Consider the following 26,107-nt stretch of genomic DNA (forward strand, 5'->3'; position numbering starts at 1 on the left):
TAGCCATGTTGCACCATTTAGTTTTGCAAACCATTTAGTTCCGCAAAACAGAGCAGTTTGCAGACTGTTCGGAGGCACGAGCACATGGTTTTCAATAAAAAATTGGACCGTGAGCGAACTAGCTTCAGCCGATAGCATAGACAGTATATATCAAGATGGACTTAGCCTCTGTGACGTCACCCACAGGTTTCTGAAGAGCAGTTTTGAAGCTCAGAGTGGACTACTCCTCCGTCGCCATCTTGGCAGTGCCTGGATCCGGCTAACTCTCAGCTAATCCAAAAATGGGCAAAAGGCGGGGCATGTGTGGAGCTGCTGATTTGTGGCAAGCATATGCTCACCCACCTGTCACTCAAAGTGGCCATGCCCTCAATAATGCATAACTTTGAATGGGTGAGTTTGCCCATTTGGGTGGAAATTAGTTACAGAGACCACAACAGTTTTTTGTACCAAGCTGTAAACATATTTATTTTTGCTGTGAAGTTGGACATTCTAACATGGGGGTCTTTGAGGATTTACTCACTTTTGGAGAGAGCCTCAAGTGGCAATTCGAGGAACTGCAGTTTATGGTACTTTGGCTTTATTTTTCTCCGCTTGGTTAGCTCACTGGCCCAGAGACCTTTCAGTAACTCTTTGCTGAATGAAATGGTGTATGATCCAAGGAACAAAACGTCAGGGGGAAGGAAATGACCCAGGACAAAGAGCTTTCATGACTGATGGATCTACAACTTCAGTAGTTTTCCAACCAGTCCTGTGAGCAGCCCCTACATCACCACATATTTCACAAAGATTAATACTGCTGTGCCACTTTGTGATGTGATCAGACAAATGTGAGCCTTGACAGTGAGACTTCTTCTTTAAAACACTGAAATTTTCCTGCCATCAATATGAGCAGTGGAGTAGATCAGAGAAAGGCTCTGTGCAGGATTTATTTTAGATTAGTCATCCTGGCTCATCCTGAACTGTTACGGCTCTCAACATCCAGGCATTTCTAATGAAAGAGTCTTTACTCACCGGATCTGTTGTCTGTCTGTCTGTTGCAGTCAGTGTAAGGTAGAAGAGGGAGGAGGATGGAGTTTAGGATATGCTTGTCAACCGCATTAACAGATCATAGCATTTTTTTCTGTACCTGACCTTGAAATTGAGGAAATTGTGAAATCTTAGACACCGCTGCTCTGATTTGATGAAACTTGGAAGGTATGACTCCAGCTTTAAAAAAAAAAAATCACACTGATTGGCCTCAAAAGGTAAGTGCATCTTTTTTGAAGCAACAACATGTTTGCAGTTAGTGTCAGTGTCTTTTTTTTTGCTTTTTTTTTGTTTGTTTTTTACTCTACAACTTTCTTTGTAATGCGATGTGATGTTCGGTGTACTTTTCAGCCTTGTGTTCACAGACATTTTTGTGTGTCCCAAAGCCTTGACGTTGTTTTTCTCCTTGCAGTTACACCAAACTGGAAAGGAGAGGATACTGATAGCCAGCAGGCAGTTATATTCATTTGCAGACAAAGGATATTGTCTAGTAAAGATGCTCAAAAATGCCAAGTTCCTCACACAGCAGACAGTGATGAATTGGCACGCACTCCCAGCTGCACAGCTGTGAACCATAAGCCCGGCCAGGTTTCCCCTCTCTGGATCTCGAACCAACCTGAGAGCTCCGTATGGCACACCACCAAAAATTATATTATCCCAGAGTTTTCATCAGAATCTTTTCATCAAGCTATCACAACTCTGGACCTGAGGGGAAGACATGCAACTGAGGGGAATAGCACCAAATCAACAAATCATCAGCTAGGCATTATAGAACATCCCATTTAAATCTGTAACTGATTGCACACTTTGAGACACGAGCACAAAGCACAAAACTGTAGTTGATGCTGCCGGCTTGAGTTTCTTCACAGAATTAAGAATAATATTTGTAAAAGTGGTCAATTAGGCAAATGTTCAAAACTGCATTTTTCTGCTCTGGTGTGGTGTTGATCTTTTATGTGTCATTCTCTTCTATTCAACCTCTAAACTCAAATGTTTTTTTCTTTCTTTTTCTTTTTTTTTTTTTACCTTCTGTAATTCTGACATTAACAAATGTCCTTCCCCTCTGCGCGATGCATAAATAACCTCCCGTTCCAGTCTAGCTCACTGCTGTCTGTCAGTTTGCCCAAGCACTCCCAAATACTTCAGAGCTTTGCAACTGTCTGCTCACAAAGAAAAATACCTGGAGACTCAACAACCAAAGATAGTACAACCAGAGTTATAGAGGCGATGACACACGAATAACTGAAACATTTCAGCGAAGTTTTCACGCTGGCATTATAAACGACCAAGTCAAATATGCCTCTTTGTTATTCTAACATGAGTGAGTAGTTTTGGCAAGGCTTAGGTGCACAAAAAGCACGCTTTGTTTGACTTAATTCAACTTGGATCGACAACTCAAGAAAATCTGAGGGTCCGGTTCACAATGAAAGCATATTACTTGACAGATGTATCCATCACCTCCATGTACGCTGGATACTGAACTGGCATCTCCTCCCTGTGAAGTAGTATGTGCCTGTTTACCAGCCGTTTGTGTGTTCTTGGAAAGTCATATTTAGACAGACAACAGAGGATGGGAGGGTTAAAAGAGCACTGGGTGTTCCAAGTCGCAATTATTCCCCACTGTAATTTCAAGGAGCAATCCCTGTGACATCTAATGGTGCTTGGTTTTGACTCTTGATTACTTTCAGTAGACATGTTCAGAGCAGTGCATGTTTCAACCGGCTGATTAGTGTCCCGAACGTTTAAAACCTCTCTGAAAACAGTAATTGGGTCATTTTAAACAACCTGCAAATTTTCTCCTCAGTCACATTTTCCACCGAAGCTGGCAAACTATTGAACAAATATGTCTGTGGCTTTACAAGTAGTCTGTGTGCTACAGCGCGTAGCTCCAACTCGGTTTACATGATGAAATTAAGTCCAAGTCTGGAGTGAAAACATCATTTTAAATGAGGGGCAGATTATGAGTGCAGAGACGGGGGTTTTTAAAAATAATTTGGATTGTAACGGTGTGAGGTGTTGACATTGAGCTAACACTGATTTCAAGTAATGGCCACCTTTCATAGCCAGATCCTTAAATGCATATTGAATGATGAAGTACCCTGAGGCAAAAACAGGGTGTTCCCTGCTGGATCTGTAATGTATAATGAATGTCTGCTTTTTAATTTTACACTCGCTGCCTCAAAGTCCTGCTTCTGAGGCTGTATACTGTGGATCTTCATCCAGTACTACAATATTTTATTTATCAAAAAGCAGAAACATTTGATTGCCTCCGTAAGTGGTGGTTTTCTTTAAAGGGTTCAGAGTTAAATTGGAAGTTTAAGGAGAAAACAAATGTTATGAGTGCAAGGAAATAAAACTTTCACTGCAACCGCCCTCTGGCAACTCAGACCAAACCCACATACAAATGAACTCCAGTAGATGTGATATAAAACAATACAAGAGTGCATGACATATGTGTGTAAACCATGCACAGAGATCAGATGTAAGAACAGAGCTGCATGTTCCCAAAATTACACTGACATTTAAATTAAATAGTCTTGGATAGAAGAGGTAGGGTGATTTAAAATGAGGGCTCCTTCCTGGCAATATGAAAACGAAGCTCCAGATGTTGCAATACAGACCATAAGATATCTGACTGATACAAATCAGTATGTATATTTATTGGATTTCAGGTCTTTGTTAAAGGAGTACTCCAGTGATTTAGCATGACACAACACAAACATTGAGAAATAGTTGAAAAATTGTCAAAATAGATGCAGCCACATGATTTGATATGATATGACAAATCTTTGGCGTTGAAAATTTGCACCAAAAGGATGAAGGTGTTGTAGCTCGTTACTAAAGGTGTGTTTCTCCATCCACTTTTATTGAACTCTTTTCTGTTCACATAAACAGCCTCTCCACAGAGTAATGGTTTGACAGGAGTCAGTGGCACGAATACAAGTTTTCAGTAAACTGTGAGAACTTATTGCCCCGTGTCCTAACCAGCTTTCTACCTGACAGTGAGTTCACTAACTTGGAGAACTTGTTTTCATCCTTCAGTTACTCTTTATTGAACTAAATGCAGTGCAGGGCTGAACAGTGAAATAAAAGGTGTTTACTCGTTGCCTGGTTAGCAACTGAGCTAACGAACATAATGGCTGATAGTTAGCAGAGATTTTTTAAATGAATGAAGCTCAACTTTTATCATTTGCAAGGACAGGGTTGACTGTCACACCAGTCCCGTCTGTGTTTAGGTTTAAGCAACAAAAGCACTTCAGTTACAGAAAGTCTGTGGTTTTGGTTAAACTCTAATCAAGTGCTGTGAGTGTCTGAACATAACTGTAAAATAACCTTGAATAATGCTGTAGGCACTGCAAGTGGATATTGTACACAGCAACAAACATGCTGTCTGTGAACATTTTACGTATACCTTCAGAATCAACGGATCATCTTGCCAGTTATATAAATAAGAAAGATGTACCTGCCATATTATTGAAGAGTTTTGGTAAAAGTTGAATTCACCACCTGGCCCTGCTGGTTTCATTGTTTCATTGTTCTGATTGGTTGTGGGTCTATCTAATTCTGTCCAGAGGCATTTTGGTCTGTGACCACTGATAACACCCTTTGGACATCAAAAATAAACTGAGAGGTTCCAGACCCATAAAAGTTCCGTGTACAATGGAACAAGAGAGTCAGGTGTCACATAAAAGTCTATTTTTTAACCATTACAAGACTGAATTTCTGAACCCAATATCATTTGAGCACAAATATCTGCAAAATGTCTCGCAAGTGACTGGTAGAGCTACAAAGATTAGACGACAACAAACGCAGATGCCAGTGTAATTGGTGAACTCCAGCCTGAGATGAAACAGAGCTGTGCACAGGGTTTGTCTGCGGAGTCCCTGTCACCAGCCCCCACGATGCAGGACATCATGATTAATGTGGTGCTCCTACCTGTTGAATCGTTTTGTACGCCCACACTGGACAACAGTCTGAAGCAGATACGTACAGCCAGCACAGAGGCCTTGGAGAAGGTAAATTGACACTGAAGAGATGCCGAGTGACAAGCCTATACCTTCTCCCATCCCTAGAGGAGGTTGTGCTGACCCAGAGGTTTAAATACCAGCGACGAGGTCATGGGAGGTAACGCAAGTTCACCTCAGGTGAGAAGAAAAACTTACACATTATGTATAACCTGAGCAAATAAACCTTCCTCAGCCTTAATTAACATGATTACATGACTGGGCCATTCATAGCATGTTTGCACAAACTGTTAGTAAAAGTTAACTTCCCCTGTTAAATGAAAATAAGTACAAATAAACAATAATTACACGGATCCCAAACCCTTCATATGGCTCTTGCTGCTTAGTCACGTCCTTCGAATCACTACCTTGGATAAACCCCAAGGGAACACACAGCTGAGGACCACAGAACCTATGACTCATGAGCCCATAATGTGACAGGTTTTATAATGGAAGGCAATGAGAGGGTGCATCGGGAGTAATCAACTGTGGCATGGCTATATACAGTAAGAATCTGAATGTCACCAAAACCAGCTTGGATTGTGTTTGGTTTGAATGTGATGGAATAATTATCGTTGCAGCGAAAGCTCTGGTCTATGTTTGATACTGACTCCAGCTTCAGGCAGCAGGAGGATGAAAACAGAAGATCAGCTGCTTTTTTCAGGTACAAAGTGACTCCTAAAATGTTCCAAAACTAATGTGATAAAAATGTTATCCTTGACTGAGGTTTGAACTCGCAAGGAAGGGACATGATACAATCCTTACAAACAACTAAATCAATCTGTAAGGTTTGTCCGTAGCAGACAGTAGGTGATAGGTTTAACTCCTCCATACTACAGTGGAGGGGCTGCAAAAAATGTCACTTTCACAGAGAAACTTAGTTTGAGTGCTGAAATATTTTCCTCTTGATGGAAATACACAGATTCTGCAGCTGTGGTGAGAAGGTTCTACTTAGTTCCAATGCTTTTCTTTGGTTTCAGGAATTTCTCAGGCACAAGATTAAATACTTTGGTACCAAGGCTGGATTAACAACCAGGCAAAGCAGACAACTGCACCGGGGCCCCAGAACCTTTTTGGCCCCAAGTTGCTGTAGGTTCACTGTATGCTAGTAGGGGTTAGAAAGGCAAATGTGTTATAGGGCACTGTCACCACTGAAGCACTATATTGGCTAAATGAGGTTGTGCATTATTACAAACTACAAATAAATAATACTCCACCATAGAAGTAGAAGATGAAGTGGGGGGAGCGACCTTCACCCTTTATGCACCTAAAATGTGGAACACCCTACCAAGAAATATTAGAGAGGTGGACTCAGTGGACATTTTCTAACCACACTAAAAACTGTTCAGTTTAGTTTCTAATTGATCTTAGAGTTATTTGGTTGATTTTATTTTATTTTATTTGAATTATTTCTCTGTCTTAACTCCCTTTCTCTTGGTTAAAGCCTTGCATCCTATGTATGAAAAGTGCTATAATAATAATAATAATAATAAAATAATAATAATAATAATACATAATATTATCATTATTATTATTATTATTATTAGTAGTAGTAGTAGTAGCAGCAGCAGCAGCAGCAGCAGTAGTAGTAGTAGTAGTAGTATGATTATTATTGATAAACCTCTTACTACAGCTGTAAAGTTCTTTAAAAGCCATTCCCAACAATAACGTTTGGGTTGCCAGGTTGTGAAAGTTCCCTTGAGGCCTGGTGCAGCACAGAGGCTAACACTACTATATTATAGCATTTTATCAGTTAAACAAACCAAATACAACATTCATTAGTGTCATGAGTCATTAGTGAGCTTTACATTTGAAGATAGCCAGCTAGCTGTGCACCGTTTTGTCAGCGTTTAAATAAGATCTCATTGATCTGCTCTGCTAACCCTCCACCATAAAGAACATTGTGCTATTACTTTAATAGCTTGTGATTGATATATGACATGAGTTAATGTTTTATTATCCATTAGTTACTTACTACTGTAATTTAGAAAACCTTTATAAAGGGTGCCTTACTGAAAAATGGCAATAAGACTGAAAACATGATAAATTACCAGGCTCAGAACACTGAAACTGTTCAAAGAGGGTTCAGGCAGGATGTATGAAGTTGTCTAATGTCAGCTGGTCACAGTTGTTTTACGAAAAGCAACATTTTCAAACTACCTTGGACTCAATGATTGAGACAGCCTACTTTTTGCAGCGGGATGCCCCCTCCCTCTCCCTCTCCCTCTCCCTCCCTGGCCGCGGCCCCAGAACCGGCGTAAGCCATCCACAGTATGTTCGCAGGCTCGGGCTGTGTGCTAGGAAACATGAGCAGGGTGAGATATTCAGGGTCCCGGGCGGCGCAGCGCAGGCCGCTGGATAAAGCGGAGGAGGAGACGGCGGTCCGTGTGGTTTGAGCTCAGGATCTCAGGACAAGAACATGTGAGCAGGGAATGGGCGACTGGAAACAGGATTATTGTTACACACAACAGAGAGACGCAGGAGGGGCCCGGCACAGGTAACTAACCGAGACACACCGACTCACACTGGCTGATGTTTTAGGGCTGGACCGAGAGGTTCAGCTTTTCATATCCAGGTTATTAAAGTTTGAAGCAGGGATGTAGTGGAGAGGATAAACCCCTCTAAAGCCTGTTTACCCAACTTTGAATGGACAGGACTGAGTCTCTGTATCCTGACATTAGTCTTAATGACTACATTTCATATAGATACATAAATAGAATATATAATACAGATATAGATTCAAAATATACTGCCAGTACTGTTTATTTCAGTGGACATCACTGTTACATGGCACTTTACACATTTGGCACCAGGCTGCTGCTGACAGCTGCGCATCATGATGAACCTCCACAGAGAGATGTTAACATTAACTGTGAGGAAGGAAAACGAAACGAGACGTTTCTGAGCCTGCAGGGTTGTTTGTTTTGCATTAAAATGGGAGAGCACCAACCAAAATAAACCATTCAGGGGTTTATAGCGACAAACGACCGCAGCGCAGAGGAGGAAGGGCAGAAATATTCACGCTTGAATTTAACTTTTTTTTTTTTTTTTTTTTTTTCACCCAAATCAAGTGTTTAGTGTCCAAACCGCCGAGCCTGCGATGCAGATTGTACTGTGGTAAATCCTCTGCTCTCCCCAGTTGTTTATAGAAAATTAATTGAAACCGTATTAAAAAGAATTGAGAGGAGTTCTGACACTGTAGCAAAGAGAAGGGGAACACATGGTCTAAGTTGTGAAGAGGTTTTTTTTTTTTTTTTATCACTGCGCAAATGTGTTCGCCCAGATTTCTCCTGATGGACCTGCTGCATGCGCTGATTCTGCAGGAGTTTATTCCAAAAATATCTGCACCGTGAAACGCACACACCTAAAACATAGCAACTATTTCCAGGCTCCTCGGGTTCTCACAAATATTTTATGAATTAGAATCGCAGAGTCTAATGTTTACGAAGAGCGAGCTCATAATGAGCCATCACAGCGGCGCAGTTCCGCACGGTCCGCTTGAGCCGCGGCTGGTCCGCAGGCAGGTTTATGCAGTGCATATGTGTGATGAGCAGGCTCATAGTGAGGAGGCACGCACACCGGAGTGGAGCTACCAAATCATTATTTATGTGAGAAGTGTGTCTTCTCTAGGACGAATATTAAATTTTAGATTTTCTTTGCTGATGTCAGTTTTTTTTTCTCATCATCCTCTCGAACCAAAGGTCATATTAAAGTCCACGACCACATCGCAGTTTGTAAAGTATAATCAAATACACCTTTTGTAAAATATATTCACACTTGTTCCACAGGAGCGACGCGGGGACACTGTGACAAAACCGAGGAGAATTTTTTTTTTTTCCCCCTTTTTTTAAATTTTTGCGCATCATTGAAATCGGAGGACTCTCTCTGGCCAAAGATGAACACCATTGTGTTTAACAAGCTGAGCAGCCAGGTCCTGTTCGAGGAGAAGGCGAAGGAGGTGGAAATGAGCAGCAGAAACTACCTAGAAGTCATCGACGGGCAACATCCAGACCTCCTCTCCAGCAACCAGACCATCAGAGACAACCAGGCCATCAGGCACAGGCGGAGCGGGTATGTGGAGCATTCTGCTGAGTTTAACGCAGCATGTGTGGCTTGTATTAACATGTGGATTAACTGGAGTCCGGGAAGCCCCATGGGGGGTTTTTACTGATGAGGAATACCTCTATTTCACGGTTGCTTTACTCAGCACAAGAGAGAGTGAACGACAATGAGAGCGCTGTGATTAGCTCTCCACCTTCCGCGCGTAATGAAGCCAGATTATGAAATATCAAACTTAAATAGCTCTTCTCAGGCCACAGTCCTGTAGAGATACACTGGTGATCTATATATATGCAGGAGCCTCATTGACTGCTCATTAAATTTTGGATTGATTAGTTTCTGTAGCTGTGCTAAAGTTGGCATTTACGCACAAAAATTCCAGATTTACGCATGGATAAAATATCCAGATGGAATGACGTTTACATGTGGAAAACTACTTGCACTTTACACCTCAAGGCTGAAACACCAATTAGGTGTTCAATTTTTTTTTTTCATGTGGCTTTAATGCAATAAGATCTGATGGATCAGGGAATTAATATTTACCCTCTCCCCAGTCTGGTCCTCATTTAGGTGTTGATGTTAACACCTAATCTTAAAATTAATAAGTAGGTCAACCGTGTTCGGTAGCCTGTCTTGCAGAGGTCCCCATCTGTTTCCAATAAATAAATTCGTCCTTCAACTCTCTGTGTGGTCTAGTCGATCACATAAGGATCCAGTGCTTTTTTAGAAATATATATTTTATTTAGTTTTTCTGTGACAGGGAGCAGGTGTAAGGAAAGGTCGTGTCCTGATGTTATGGGTTTGTGTGTTATTTGAGTGTTTAGTGGAGAGGAACCTCCAGTCATAAGGAATTATTGAACTTATATGACTGTGAAATGTCCCCTCAAGGGAAACATCAGGACTAATGAAGAATGTGGAATTATTTTTAAAAAAAAAAGGTGTGTGTGTGAGTGTGAGTGTGAGCGTTTAAATCAAAAAGTTCAGAACACGAAGTAAAATGTCCTTTAGGATGTTCATACCGATCTAGATTACAAGGAAAATATTTGTAGAACATGGACCTCAGGCGGACTTGAGGTTAGACTAAAATATGTTACATCTGCAGTCAATGGAGCTTTTTGGTGAGATAAAGGGAGACGCTCAGCGCAGCACAGCACCACACTGACATCTACAGGTTCCTAAAACCTGGAGCTACAGGTGAGAGCAAGTCGTCCACAGCTCAGGAGGACCAGCACACTGCTGCAGACGCACTGTAATGAGAGACGTTTAGATATTCCTGCAGGGACTCTCAGGGTGCGGATGTTCCTCATGATGAATTAAATGGTTTTATTATGTGTAATAATACAATAAGAGCTGATAGTAGCTGTTGTTGCTGAACTGGGTCTCTCAGATAGATGTTTTGAGTCTCCACCCCAGGGGTATATTCCTGATGTGATGTTTTTACAGCATCCTTTGGACATGTGTCACGGCTCTTTTCTGTAAGGGAACCCTAACCCTTACCAGAAGTATAATTTCAGTTTCTTTGTCAGTCCCCTGTGTGATGGCTTGGCTGTGGCTCGTGACCCAGCGACATTGTTCTCCATCCACTTCTCCTGGGTGTAAAACGTTAATCTGGCCAAAACTGTGCGCCTGAGCTCAAATGTTTTTGTTTGTTTCATTGCAACGTGTCGGTGGTTTGTGGGAAACACAATGAAAAAGAAACTGCGAGTGGCCATTTCTCTCTCTCTCTCTCTGTCTGCTTCGGTCTTTCTCTATCTCTCTTACTATGTCTCTATGTCTCTCTCTCCTTTCATCCAACGTGTCTTAGCCTAATTGCAGTGCTTTGGGTGAGAAAATTGCACACTGTATTGAATGTTCACTTTATGTGTCATGACTAACTAATTCAGACAACATGCTGGTCCACTTAGGACGCCATTTGCAGCTGTGTAACATTGTTTGGTTCGCTTCAATAAACAACATAATCCTCGCTCCTTTTTTAGTTTAGTTTGAAACCAGATTTTACTTTAATTCGGAAAAAGGAGAGATTGGTTTGTTTTATGTTTTATGCTGAGGTTGATGTTGATGATTTTAGACTCAAAAAACAACTATATCCTGCTCTTATATTTGTTTTTGGGTCAAATTATTGGTTAAAAAAGAGAAATCAGGAAGAATAATTACATTATGTTGGAAATGCTAAAACCCCAAAGTCCTTTAATTCGTTAATCCAGTGGGTATTTATGTCTCTTTGTGTATATCCTGTAATAAAAGCTTCCTGTAGTGTATTATATATAGTCTGGTATATTGGTAAACATTATTCTACCTGTTTCTCCACAGGGGTCGTCCAAGTGGTGGCAAAGTGCGACACAAGCGCCAGGCCCTGCAGGACATGGCGCGGCCACTCAAGCAGTGGCTCTACAAGCACCGAGACAACCCCTACCCCACCAAGACAGAGAAAATCCTGCTGGCCCTCGGCTCTCAAATGACCCTGGTCCAGGTGAGTCCACTGTTTCAGACTCTTGTCAGGCTGCTCATTATAATAATGATATTGATAAAAAAAAAGAAAAAAAGAAAAAAGTGATGCTGAAAGGGTGAAAAAAAGTGAAAGGATTTACTGAGTGTGATCGGTGAGGGGAAAAGTGAGATTTGATTTCCGTGGTTTAGTGTCTTTGTAATCAGGTCTGAAAAGCTGGATTCTAGCTCACATTTGCAATTAGGAGAAAGTGTTTTTACATCTTGAACTGTTTATTTTACAACACTCACGCAGTGGTGAGCTGTTAATTCTACTTTTCTTCCAAATGCTACAGTTGGCAGTTATTTCACAGCAGTGTGAAACTTGTAGTCATAAATAAAATTTGGAGTCTGTGGCTGTGACCCATTTGAATTATGTCCCCTTAAATAGTAATTCCTACTTGTCAACTCTTGTCATATTTCTCATTCAACAAAAAAGTTTTTTTTTCTTTTTTATTTAAACAAACTATAGACGTCTACAGAGGAGAAACTATTCTGAAAAAATACAGCAGAATTGTATCATCTTCTATTCATTTATTTTAATTTCTTATCTTCAGACCTGTTGAAGGTCCCAACCCACAGAGTGGAAACTATCTGTGGGTCTGCTGAGTGCAGGTTTCTCATATACTTCAAGTTCTTTTGGATCCTCCGTTGTTATTTCTACTTTCTTCCAAATGCTACAATTGGCAGCAATTAATTTCACAATTAAGTGAAAAATTTGCTGCAGTCATGAATGAAAGGTTCTTAACGCTTTTAACTTAAGACTGGTTTAAAAAAACAAACAAAAACAAACAAAAAACAAACAAACAAACTGAGCAACATTTATTGGTTTCTTATGTTGTTTTGAATTTTATTTTAAAAAATTGATTGAAAGAATCTTGAAGAATAAAAATAATTTTGTGTAGGAGACATGTTTTTGTTTATTTCTGATTCTTTTCTTTGTCTCATATTTATTGTTAGAGCCCCAAAAAGATCCCACCCACAGTTCAGGAACCACTGATGGTTCAGTTCAGGAACCACTGATGGTTCCTGAACTGTGGTGTGGTTCTACTTTAAAATGCTTTAAGTTCTCTTGCACCCTCTGCTGATAACACCAGAGCACAGTGGACAGCTGACAAACTGACCACTTTGAGGAAAACCCTGCGGTGAAGTGTGAGTGTGTTTTGCGTCTGGCACGTTCAGCTGTGTATGTACAGTATCATCTGGCTGACAAGGTCACTGATACGGCCTCAGAAAGTCTGCGGCGGCGTTCTTGGGCCGCCGGCCACGACGCTTAATCTGGTTCTCATTTTGGGGGCCTGATGGAGCTGTTTGTTTTGGTGAGCGCGAGCAGAGAGCAGAGGAATGCTTTGTGTTGGACAGTGGGATGCCGAGCTGCGAACACACACACACACACACACACACACACACACACACACACAAAATCTGAAACATGCATACGTTCAAGCTGTGTAAAGCAGTGTCAAAGGTCAGTGGAAGAGTTCTTGAGTGATGACGTGCAGGTAAATTATTTTCATCACATTTTCCAACCTGAAAAATGTCCTTCAAGGATCCGTTTAAATTTTTTATTTTTACTGAATTTATTAATTTTCTGTTTAAACTTGTGTTGCTGAGCTGATCAGACGACTAATCAAAGAGATGATCAACAGGGAAAGACAGAAATGATCAAACTGATTTTAAATTGAAGTAAAATTTATGACATTTGCTGTTTCCGATGTGAGAATATGCAGCTTTTATTATCTTTGTGAATGACATACAAATGTAATATCTCTGGATTTTTGACAAGCATCTCAAAGACGTCACCTTGAGTTCAGGACTGAGTGTTTGTTGCAGCCCTAGGTGGCGCTCTTTTCTTTCCCTGTCCGCTCACGGAGGCTAACAACTACCCACTTCTTCCACTGTTTGGTCCAAATAAACCACTGCTGCTGCTGCCAGTAATGTAGAACGCATCACGTCCTGTGCAGTTTTCCCCTGCAAACACCCACCTGGCACCAGGTGTCCGAAGCGACTAAATCTGTCATGTTTTAGCAAAGCGGCTCCTTTTTTCCATGTAAATATTGTGAATTGTTTCTTTAAAGCTCGAATAAGTCGGTGCCATCTCTCCATCGCCACTGAAATCCCTCGCCGTGCCTGCATGCCGTCTCCTCTACGGTACACACAGTGCAGACAGGCCACGGGTGAAAGAGCTGGTTTGGCTGCTTGGTTGTCCCCCCCTCTCCCCCCCCTTTTTTTAAAATCTCTGTTGGTGTCATTGGAGCAGACGTACCATCCTCCTCCTCCTCCTCCTCCTTCCTCCTTTCTGTTTTCTCTCACCCCATTGACAGCCATCTTTCCTCCAGTCCTCATTAGCGAGCTGTCCCGTGCGTCGCCTCGTCTCACCTCGCCTCGCCTCCTCTCCAGCCAAGCCACATGTACTAGATGCCGCCTTCCCCCGGAGTGCCACAGCGCTGGGCTCGAGACAAAGGGATGTGGGATGGTCTTAGTTAACGAGAAACACGATACTGAAAGAGAGGATCAGAAAAATAAGTACTCTAGCATAAGGCCCCTGTCCCAGCCGCTCCATAAGCCGCTTGAAATCTATTGAGCATGAAAAGTTATTCTAGTATAACATCTAATGGTCTCCCTTCCCAGTGAAAGGAAGAGCGCCAGCTCAAGTGTCTTTTTTATTGCATCTTGAAGACAGTGTTGGAAAAAATGTATTATTCGAGGGAGTCTGTGCGAGTCCAGAATAAGCACAGGGGACGTACATCTCGGTCGGAACATTAGTTAATGAAACGTTGCTTTCACTGGCTGTCCAGCATTTGGAGGGTGTTAAGTGTGTCTGTGTGGGGCTGATACAGAAAAGATGCATGCCGGCGTGTCTCTCCAGAGCGTCTGGGATGTTTCTTAGAGCTCGGTTTCAGAGAGCTGCTCTGCAACCTGACTCTGTTTCTGTCTTTTGCCTCGGCCGCTCTTGGTTTTCTGAATGAGGCTGACGGCAGGCAGAGAGCAGACGTTTTCATAAAGGATAGTCTTTGCTTTGCTATGGATGTGGAGCTGTTTGGATTCAAAACAATAACATATGTTTCTATTTGTGCTCCCACCTCCTTCTATTTCTCTCTCTCTCTCTCTCTCTTCCTCTCAGGTCTCCAACTGGTTTGCGAATGCCAGGAGGCGACTGAAGAACACAGTGAGGCAGCCGGACCTGAGCTGGGCACTGAGGATCAAACTCTACAACAAATATGTTCAGGGCAACGCAGAGAGGCTGAGCGTCAGCAGCGACGACAGCTGCTCAGAAGGTACGGATCCGCAGCTACACAGAGACAGCTCTTTCCAGGTTACATAAGGTTGGTGTTGCAAAAGTACAGTGGAAAATTCAAAATTCACCAATGTCACAGCTTGACTTCTGAAACAGGCGACTGCCCTGCAGACCCAGACCTTCACAAGCTCTGAAAACCACTGGGTTGGTTGTGCAATTTGCAACTTTTTTGGGGCTAATGCACCACTAGACAGTCACTGATGCAAAGCAATAATCATGGTACAGAGAACTCAAGTTTATCACATGGTGTAAGCATGACCACTCACCAACAAAACGCCATATGTTATCAAACAGAAAATATCAGGCTTCACTTATTGAGACTGAATAACTAATTCGAATCTGACTTTTCCTGTTTTAAATCTCATATAATCGAGCTCTTGGGCTGCTGGACAAATTTTCTTTGAAGAAAGAAATGTTACTGATTGTTGTGAGCTCTTGAACACACTCTGCCGACCAGACCAGAGGATAGCTCTGCTGATCCTGCACATGCAGGTCTACTCAGTTGTCACAACAGTTGTATCATGTGCTCTGTGGCTCTAGAGGAGCTTTGTCGGGTCTGATCGCGTCATCAGGAGGCTCTGATGAAAGATTAGTTGAATTATGGGAGATTAAAAATCATGATAGCTTTTTAAATCTGCCTCCTGTCTCGTTTGAGTCCCCCAGCTTTAGCACAGACACAAGCAGCCTCTCTCCTCTGAAATCTCTGTCCTTCTCATTAAGAAGCTCTTTATGTTTTTATTGGTTACACAAACAACCCCAGTCCTGCAGCTCTGCAGCTCACTGCTGCTCTCTTTACTTCACTTTAACACCAGCACATTCATTTAAAACTGCAAACTAACACCTGCATAATAGGTCCAGTTATAATGTGCAGGTAAAAAATGTATAATCCACACCTTTCAGAATCAGACAGGGTATAAATCACAGCGGTAACTGTAATTCTGAGGGTTTACGTCTGTGATCACGAGCTCATTGTTTAATCAAAATGCTACAGATTAATTTAAATTGAGTGAACCTGTGTCAGATCAGGAGCACTGGTTGGTGGCCAGGTCTCATGGCAAAATATAATGAAGCTAAAATCTTAAGTAGTAGTTGTGGTCGTATATGTGTAGAATATGTTGCAACAGTTATCTGTAATAATTTTCAACAGTTATCTGTATTAAAACTCAGGTTTGCAAACCAGTTCAGTTAAATATAAATTTCAATATATTAAGAGGGAGTCAGTGTTAGTGGCTGCCTGAGGTTAACTTTTGCCTTAAAGCATAATACTGGTATAATTTTCACTTTTTCTTGCCTCAGAAATACTGAAAAATGTTAAAATCATTATTCATTTCTCCCTCATTTGAGGAACAGCAGCAGTGTTAATTATCTGAATTTCATCTGTGACCTTTGACCTCTGTCGTTATGGTGACCAAGCAAGTCTGGGGTTATTCTACAGTTGACACTTGAATCTATATGTCAAATGTAAAATAAATTTCATTTGTTTGATTGGCAAGATTTAACATAGGCACAGTTTACAGTACATTAAAGCGCAGTGGAAAACTTTTCCATTTGCGTAGCTGCTCCATCCATCAGTGTGATGGATGATCCTTTCAGAGATATCAAAGCATAATGTCTCAGACCTCCATTATAAATTGGTCCCATACTCTGTTGTAAACCTGATGCTCTTTGACCAGGACAGTCTCTTACATCATACCTCTTGTGCCCCTGAAATTCAGCCATCCCCCTCTGTACCCGACCCAAAGCGGGCTGATGCTATGCAGACTCATGTTCTGGGTGTATATAATTGGCAAGTGTTCACCCCGGCCGGGAGACACCGAGGCAGGCGGGCTGCAGCACGCTGTTATTAAGACACCCCACTGAGCCAACCTCTGTCCTCCAGCCTGCAATTGGAAATGAGTAGCTCTCTGTCAGCCGTGTATTTACTGCAAACACATGCTGATTTCCAAGGGAGCGACTGCCCTCTTCTTCTCACTGACAGCGCAGAAAACATGGTCAGGAAACATTAAAAAAAAAGAATAAATAAAACGTACAAACTCTCGCAGTGAAAGGATGAACAGAAAGGAAGACCGCTGCGGTGTCGGTGATCTCTAATTAAATTTTTGAGGAGGAGAAGCAGAGCGTGCGGCGAGGGAGGAATGTGTGCATGGTGTTTGCATTGTGTCCGCCACAGGCCACTGTACCACCGGAGACTCTGTATATCTCCCTGACTCTTCTCCTTGTCACATTATGGTTATGAAGCTATCCGCAGCTTGCTCCTGCATCTGACCCATGCACTGAAAGGCCCTCCATTATGTTTTTATGCCTGTGCTTTTGTTCCTATTTATGGGGCCAGACCTGACCCAGCTAACCCGGTGTGCTGTCCTGAAATGGTTCAGCTTGTTTTGTAGCTACTGCAGAAAGTGCAAGAGAGAAACTGTTGTTTTCTGCAAGAGATCTGCAGAGGCCATGCTGTCATGGAGGTGTGAAAAGAGGCACGTTTTATTTTAAAAAGGTGTAGATGTAAAAGGATCATAATGACAATTTTATTATCCATTTACATGGTTTCAGTGGAGATGTTGAGGGTTTGCTAATCTTTACCTCAGACAGTGCAGGGGAAGGAGGGCAAGTAAGTTACCTCCATGTGTTTCTGATATGTGGGAGCTATAATTTTAATTTGGCCCAGACTGAATCGAATGTTCAACCTGCCCAAATTACAAAATTACAGTCTTGGCAGGGACAGTATCTACAGTGAACTTCTCCCTGATTTCCCTCCTGCCTGAGGATATCTGTTTTTTTGGTCCGGTGTTTTATCTTTCTTCCCCCGGCTTCTTTCATCAGGTAGGGACCCGTGCTTTAATTCAATCTCTTCAGCTGCAGAGCACCCTGGAAATTATTTATTTCTGCAGGGGAATAGAGGGGCAACGTGCTTAGAGATGGAGAGGAAATTGACTGCCATCCGTTATGGTTTGGTAATGTTAAGGCTTGGCTGGACTTTCTCCTCTTGAGGAGACGCCAACAGGAGGGCAGGAGTGCCAGGTTGAAATCTCCCTGCCCTGGTATTTAGATTAAAGATTAGCTCACCTCACTCTGACTCACTGGGGAGGAAAAAAGCAATGCACAGAAGTTAGAAAGTCATTTAACCTAGAGAAGCATTTGCTCAGAAAAAAATGTCTAATTACTGGAAGCATTGATGCCCACTGGCACTGAAGTATTCTTGAATTTAAAGGTCCCATATTTAGACTTTTCCTGTGTTTTATTTGAAATGTAGATATCTGTAAGAAGATATATTTGTGGTTTTCAGAACCGAAAACCATCTGAGTGTAGTTTTACATCTCCTCTATCAGGCTTCTCCCTGGAGCTCTAGTAACGACAGGTCAGTCAGGTTCTAAGTCTCTCTTCTGATTGGCTGATTGTTTTCTGAGTGATCCAATAAAAATATAGCAGATTTCAGATAAACACTCAGAGAAACCAAATCCTGCAATGTTAGATGGTGGGTCCAGGTGGGCGGGGCTTGGGACATGGCTGAGAGCAGTGACTGCTTTGTTGTGACATCACAAAGTTCCAGAAGTCCTGACGGCTGGTTTTAATGCTCAGTTTCTGAATACAGGCTGTGTGCATTTCTCTGTGGACTGAGGCTTTGATACTTTCACAGTATTAATATAGAACCTAGACCTGCTTTATAATCAAAAATGCATGGACATCTGCCTTTATACTATATGGGACCTTTAAGATGGACATTATACTGTATACAGAGTCAGTATTATAAAGAAAATGAACTGACTATTAAATTTCATGATTCATAATAACTGTACATGTCATCATTATAAGCACATGTGCAATAGTTTTTACTGTATATGGCTGCTGAGATATAAATATAAATAATAAATATAAAGAGTTGAAAAGACTCTCAGTGACAATTACTTTGGAGGGGATAGAAATCAAAAGTTTAAAAAAAAAATCTTGTTTTTTTAAAAATGACTCATTAAACATGCAAATGTATGCACATTTTTAAAATTGCAAGAGACTACACAAATCACTCATTTATGTACAGGTTTATGTAGTATAAATGTTATTTAAACAAAAAAGACACTGAGACTAAAAACAGGAGATAGAAGAAGATAATATGAGTGTCAATGAGTCAAAATACTGGAGAAGATGGCCTTACAATAAGTGTAAGTTAAAGAGGATTAGTATTTTTGGATCCAATCTATGTCTGTGCTTGTTGTTGTTTGTTTATGATTGTTTGTTCCAAAATTCATAAAAACTCATAAAAATAAAGTAAAAAATAAATAAATCTAAAACTCTGAATCTTTTTGTCCCTTGACGCTGTAGATGGTGACAACCCTCAGAGGACACAGAGTGGCCCCGAGGAGCTCACCAAGCCCATGTACCAGAGCGTCATCAAGAAGGAGGGCTCCTCCATGGTGGGCATGGGCATGGCCATGGGTATGGGTATGGGTATGGGTATGGGCGCGGGACTGCGCTCAGCTGCCGAAGCTGCCTCACTGGCCGAGGACTACGTGTCTCCGCCCAAGTACAAGAGCAGCCTGTTGCACCGCTACCTGAATGACTCGCTGCGCCACGTCATGGTGGCCAACGCCGTCATGGACGCTCGCAAGAGGAACCACTCCGGCTCCTTCAGCTCCAACGAGTACGACGACGAGCTGCTGTCGCCGTCCTCCTCTGAGGCCGAGGCGAACTTTGTTTATCGGGCTGGTAAGGAGCCACATTTCCTGCATTCTTTCCCTTGAAGAGTCTCCCTCACACACACACACACACACGACATCCTTCACTTTTGTTCTTTTTTTTGTCCCCTCCATCTGCACATTTTGTTTTAATTCCTGCAGCTGGCGCGTTATTTCCAACTGTCTCCCTCCCTCCCTCTGCCATAACACTGTTTTCTCCCACCACCATACTTTCACTTTATATGGGGTTTGTGCAGCTAAATGTGTTTCTTATGACGATGCAGTTAAGAGGGCCCTGAGCCTTAAATCTATTAGATTTAAGCAAGACTGTGGTGTGTCTAAAACACACACACATACACACACACACACACACACACACACACACACACATACACACTCATGTATTGTCACTTAACACACTCACTGCCTCTCACCCGCTCCAGCTGAGCAGAGAAGGAATTCCCCCCAGCCAGCTCGTCTGACCAGGCTCGGCCAGACACAACAAGGCCATGTGGAACATGCTCACTTTCATGCTACTGTTTGGCAGGTCTTTGATCCTGCCATGAGGTCCTGCTGAGGAACTGGCTGTTTGTGTGTCAGCAGACTGGGTGTATATGATACATAAAGCTTTCATTTCTTTTTGAGATGAAGTTCATTTTACTTTGGCTTGAAAAAAGAGAAAAAATATAAAACTACACAGAACAATGTCTCACTTTTGTAGAGCAACATAACATTAACAAGTTGATGCCTTTATTTTTGCTGCAGATGTCTGACACAGTTGAAGGTGTCTGGCCACTTGATGAAAAACACTGAGCGTTCACTAAGCAAGATGAAGCCTTTTTCCTCTGGTTTATCCTTCTCTTTCTGCCTGTTTTCATGTTGGTCAGCACAGTGTGTTCCACTCTGGGAACATATTGTGTTTTTGGCACAAAAAGACAGAAATGAAAAGTCTCTGAAAAGGAAATAATCCTTTAAAAAATGTCGCCTTACAGACTTTGTCACTCACGTGTTTTTATTTAGGGCCTCTTTGCAGGACGGAAGATCATTTCAGGCAAGATTTAACACTGTAAAGTGAATGATAAAACCAAATAATATTAAAGAAAGAATCAACTAATCATTTATCATGAGCTTGTTAATAATGTAAATATTAAGTTTTATTAGTTTCAACTCAAAACATATAGTTTTTCATTTCAGAAACTGCAGAGTTCAATCATCAAGTTAATTGTCCAATGAAACACAGTTAGTATATTAGCAGACTTCCCAGAATGCATTTCTTTGAGGGTTTTCTCTCCAGAGACCCTTCTTCTCCACACATGATGGAAACCTGTTGCTTCACATTACATTAAATCACAACCTGATTGACGCTGATATTCTCCTGTGCTGTGAGTTTAGTGCAAATCACAAAACTCTGCGTGCTAACAAAAGCTTTAACAGCGTGTCACTTCACAGCGAGTCTGAGCCGTGAGCAATCAAGGTCAGATCTGTCTTCTTCAGCTGAGAACACTGGCTCTTTGTTCACTTCATAGGCGACAGTGATGTTTTCACTTTGTGCTGAGTGTGGCCCGGGCCCAGAGGGGGACGGATTTGAAGGTGTAGGTGATGGAGTGACGGAGGATCGGGGGCTTTGTGTGGGGTTTTATTGTGTTTCTCTCAAAGCTCTTCTTATGGACAAATGTGTTTCATATTATCTGAGCGTCATGGAGGGTGGAGGGTGTGCGTGTGGGTTTTTGTATGAAATGCATCAGTGACTGCGACGGTTTCAGTCCTCCTGATCAAAAAAAAAAAAAGGAAAAAAAAAACAACTTAAAACCCTGTGACCTGAACGAACATCAGGCTTTTTCACAGCGAAGCACCTGCTGGGTCTCACACATGGAGAAGGAAAGAAAGAGATGGATAGACCAAGTGAGACTTATAACTCCCTCTCTACCAGATTTTAATAAGAGAAATCCCAGAAAAAGATTAATTCACCTGGCTGCCTTGCTGTTTTTAATAGAGAGTAACTATTTTATCTCTATGGTTAATATAATTTCTTGGCACTGACGTCTCCCTCTCGGATTTCCCGGGCTCTGGCACCTTTACAGAAGTGTTACTCTGTTACATGCGAGAGGAGCTTTTGAGTCCACACATGGAAACTTCTCTGAAGCCGTGTTGACTCATGGGATCGAACACCTGCTGGGGCCCTCCGCTCCGATTGCCCAGTCGAAGCAACGTAACAAAGAAAAAGTCGGGAAAATGAAATTTTAATTCCACACCTGATCTCGCCGACGCAGACAGAGCAAATGAAAGAGGGAGACGGAGACGAATGATTTTAAGCTTGGGTTTGCATCATTTCCTCTGTCGTTTTTTTTCCTCCTGTGGGCTGCACATTCCAGATATTTTTGTACTGAACACATTCCTCTTTACAAATAGTTTTATTGTGTTTTTATAATAGGTGAAAAATGTTTCCCAGAGCAGCAGGTTTCACATAAATCTGTACTTATATCAGGTACACAGAGAAAAACAGACAGAATAAATCAGACTTAAGCTCTCTGAATGCTCCCTCTAGTTTCTTTTTGACAGTGACAAAACTCCTGACATTTTCAGGCAGTAAGGAGGAAAAGAATTTGAACTTGAAAGAAAGAGCACAAGCGATGTCTCTTGGCACGTTCCTTTGCTGAATTCCTGCCTGTAAAACAATTGTGATTGGTCAAAGCAAAAGTGGCGTGCCTGGCAACCATCACGCCATTGGCTAAAAGTCCATTAATGGGCCAGTTGGCTGTTGAGGCCGTGGCCTGAGCCCTCAGTGTTATCTGTGACTACAGAGGGCAGTCAGACGTGGCAGGAGATGGAGAGTGTAGATTTACCTCAGTGGAAAACTAAACTTCTGCTGGCTTGAAAGGACTCACACACACACACACGCACACACACACACACACACACACTCACTCACACTCATGTACCATTCACAGGCCTCATACAAGCACAGGCACACACACACACACATCCAGTACAAACAGCCACATGCACACACACGCACCTACAGGCCAAAGCCTGTGGGGAATTTCATTGAACACAAGGAGCAGTAGAATTCCATCACACATGCCAGGGGTTTCATGCCAAATTACCCTTTAATGGGATATTAAATGGCAGGAATCTGGCTGAATGTTTTTCTTCTTGCTCAGTACCAGATTTCGCCCCGTCTGATATCATATAGATCATTATACGCCAAATAACTCCCAACGTTTCTGCGGATGGAGACTAAGAGATCTCGGTCAGACATTTTACACGAGGCTGACAGGGCTACGTTTTCTCAGGTTTACGGACTCTGGTTTCAGCTGAGCACAGTAGCCTGATGGTGAATGTGGAGCGCTTGCCAATGTCTCTATTGATGTGGAAAAGTACAGATAGCTGAAGGCAAGTCGCTGGCCACCACCAAGTTTCCAATAATTTGATTTTAATGCACCTCATTCAAAAGCGCACCTAGTAAATTAAGATAACAACGTTTTCTCTGATTTTCTGATGATGAGTACCGGCCTTCAGCCATCTTAGCGGCTCTGTCAGCTAAATGCTAACATTGTCATGCTGAAATTCTCAGCTAATTCACTGATGTGTAGAGAGTAATGTTTTCCTTTTCATTTTAGCATGTTAGCATGCTAATATTAGCTAATAAGACCTAACAACACAAAGTACAGCTGAGGCAGATGGGAATATAGTTTTGCAGGTGTGTGATCGTACCATTGGCCAAACTTTGCTCCCATGATGGTGTCAGGTCAAAATTTAGGGGCTTAGAAGTTTTTATTAGAATTCATTCAGTGGGACATGAATGTGTGTGCTAAATTTCATGGCAGTTCATCCAAAAGTTGTGAGGATATCATAAATTTCAGCTTAATGGCGGTGTTAGATGAAAAGTCAGGATTCATCTTCCAAGCACCCTGAATATTTGCACAAAATTTATTCACAATTCATTGAATCATTCAGTTATTGGGATATTTCAGTCTACTTACAGTATAATGGCTAAAAATAATTTTAAAGGGCATCCTTCCCTCACATTACCCCCTCTGCAGTTTCTACAGCCATGCTAGCAGCTCTGTGAGGCTGTAAAGTCACAGTTAAATGCTAACATGGTCATAATAACAAAGTAAACATGCTGGTTTTTAACTGTGCTCACCATCTTAGATTAGCATGCTAGCTTTCCTAACATTTGTTAGTTAGTAATAAACAGAAAGGACAGTTGAGTCTGATGGGAATATCATTAGTCTTGTAGGTATTTGGTCACAAACCAAAGTACTCAACAAAGTCAAGGGATCACCAGCGTCATTACAATTCATCCTGAGAGGAACATAAGAATGTCTGGCATGGCTATACATAGAATTTATGTGTGCAACTCTGCCAAAAAAGTCTAATTATTTATTTTTGTCTGTTACTATTACTGTTTATTACATTTCCCATCAACAGATAACTAAGCCAGAGGCTTTTGGGCATACAATGCAGCAGCAAAGTAGCTTATTTCTAAGGCAGGTGCAGTGTAACACATACGTTTCTCAGAAATCTGTTCAATGAAAACAGCAGCGTCTGACAGCAGCAGCTGAGATCCTAAGGGCCTTTCAAATTAGGTTGCAGCGAGCGCCAGACAGTTATTGAATCCTGGAGAGTTTAGTGGCACTTAAGGAGCTGTGGAGCCGTCCAGGTGAATGGAAGAAAAGTTGTCTTAATGTGGAAAAGAAGAAGAATGTTTGGATTTCTTTTTTGGAGGTATAAAGATAGAAAGATGTGATGGTCGACCCTGATAGAAAAGAGATTTCTATCTTGGCTATTTTCATATTTTGACTAACAAGATACTGGATTTCCTTAACCGTTGGTGTCTCTTGTTTCTTTTTCAAAGAAAAACCCAACCGTTGAGGGATAGTGGCTGTTGTGGCTGATTTAAGACTCTGATGCCGCGTTTGCTGACTGATGACACGTGGTGTAGTTTACCATGGATAACGCTCAACACTGGGCCGCTGGGTGACGGTGAGCCACTCCCAGAGAGTGATGGCTGAGAGCTCCACATTTTGGAATCTAGAAATGTGGATAACCTGGCTACAAACTGGTCTTTCCACAGTTTCATAGGAAAGGAGAAAGGGAAGACAGAGAGAGGAGGATGTTGGGGATGCTGGTCCAAGACGGCAGTTTTTGCCAAGACTCACTGGGTTCAGGTTGGGCTTTAGCAATCAGTGTGGAGGAGACGTTTAGAGGAGGAAAGGAGGGAGGCACTTGTTCCATCCAGATCGAGAGTTGAGTTTCTCCAGCAGTGGCCTGTTGGGAGAAGAAAGACAACATGGTGGCAGTGACTAAGAGACACAGAGTGTGGTTGGAAGAAATGAGTGTGTGCATAAGTGTGCGTAAGTTCTTGAATTTCTTCTCATAAAGATAGGGACGGCCGCCAGAATGAGGGCAGCTGGCCTGGCCTCACTTTGTTTAAGTGGCTGTTTTTGACATAGAAAGTGGACTTAGGGATCGGGTGAGACAAACAATTAAACCACTGTGAAGGCAAAGTTCACCCAAATTACAAAAAATACAGCTATTTTTGCACTTACTCATAGTGTTGTCTGGCCATGGAGATAGTTTTCTCTGAAACCTCTGCCAGAGCAATGGAGATGATGAGGATTTTATTTCTGCTCCTCAGAGTATTGAGAAATTTCCTTTGAAAAATTCAACAGCAAGTCATCTCTCCAAAATCGTGTCCTTGTGACACTGGATAAACTTTTTAAACTTTTTTATTTATTTATTTATTTTTTTATAGACAAGTAACAGTGATGTAAAAATTGTCACATCAACAGCAATAAAACACTATATAAAGTGAAATTATATGATCTTATCCTCAGTTGCTGTGCAGATTCACAGATGAACATTGAACTTAGAATAAACAATGATTAAGAACAGATGAGGCATTCCAACATATTAACAGGGTTTTTAATAAGCATTTAAAAGTGGTTATTTTGATATTTGTTGCTTATGTCTATTGTTTGAAAATGTAATATAAAGAAGTACAATAGTTTATATCAATGTAGCCTCTTTTTATGAGGCGAAAAATGTACTGAAACAAAAAAATGGAAACTAAATAGTAATTTGTCACTTTAAATAAAGTTCCAGTCACTTCCATTGTGTTGAGGTTGCTGAAGTAATCTCTAAAATATCTTCATGGATATATACCAGAGGGGTAAGTTGAAATGTTGCTTTGTAATTTGGGTGAAGAGACCCTTTAAAGTAGGTTCAGAGTGTGGACTTGGATTTAGGATGGTGATGGTTTGAGACTACAAACAAAATAGCCATGTATGTTGGTGTGTGTATGTGAGTGTTTGAACCAGAAGATAAACATTCCTACATATGCATGTACAGTACTTCCACCTTTGAAGTGTTCATAAATATATATGGTTTTAACAACCTAAAAACCATCTCAGTATAATGTAAAACATCTCCTCTATCAGGCTTCTCTCTAGTAACAACAGGTTGATGATGTTTTCTGAGTGATCGAATACAATTATAGCAGATTTCAGGTAAAGATTTCAGGATGGGGTCCAGGTGGGCAGGGCTTTTAGCATGGTTTAGTGACT

The 26,107-nt window shown here is 41.6% G+C and overlaps 1 protein-coding gene across 1 annotated transcript in view; it reads left to right on the plus strand.

Annotated features, from left to right (window-relative positions):
- The first annotated feature begins 7,399 nt into the window (after positions 1–7,399).
- mkxa (mohawk homeobox a) overlaps positions 7,400–26,107 on the plus strand; it is a 29,231-nt gene continuing 10,523 nt past the window's right edge. Inside the window, exons 1-5 of the mRNA XM_071485690.1 lie at positions 7,400–7,527; positions 8,819–9,101; positions 11,400–11,559; positions 14,698–14,851; positions 19,183–19,566. Coding sequence (XP_071341791.1) covers positions 8,926–9,101; positions 11,400–11,559; positions 14,698–14,851; positions 19,183–19,566 — 874 coding nt within the window. The 5' untranslated portion in view covers positions 7,400–7,527; positions 8,819–8,925. The remainder of the gene's footprint in view (positions 7,528–8,818; positions 9,102–11,399; positions 11,560–14,697; positions 14,852–19,182; positions 19,567–26,107) is intronic.

This window comes from Trachinotus anak, unplaced genomic scaffold (assembly GCF_046630095.1).
Source record: "Trachinotus anak isolate AG129_WGS33_773 ecotype Australia unplaced genomic scaffold, CSIRO_AGI_Tana_v1 ptg000009l, whole genome shotgun sequence".
Taxonomy (NCBI): domain Eukaryota; kingdom Metazoa; phylum Chordata; class Actinopteri; order Carangiformes; family Carangidae; genus Trachinotus; species Trachinotus anak.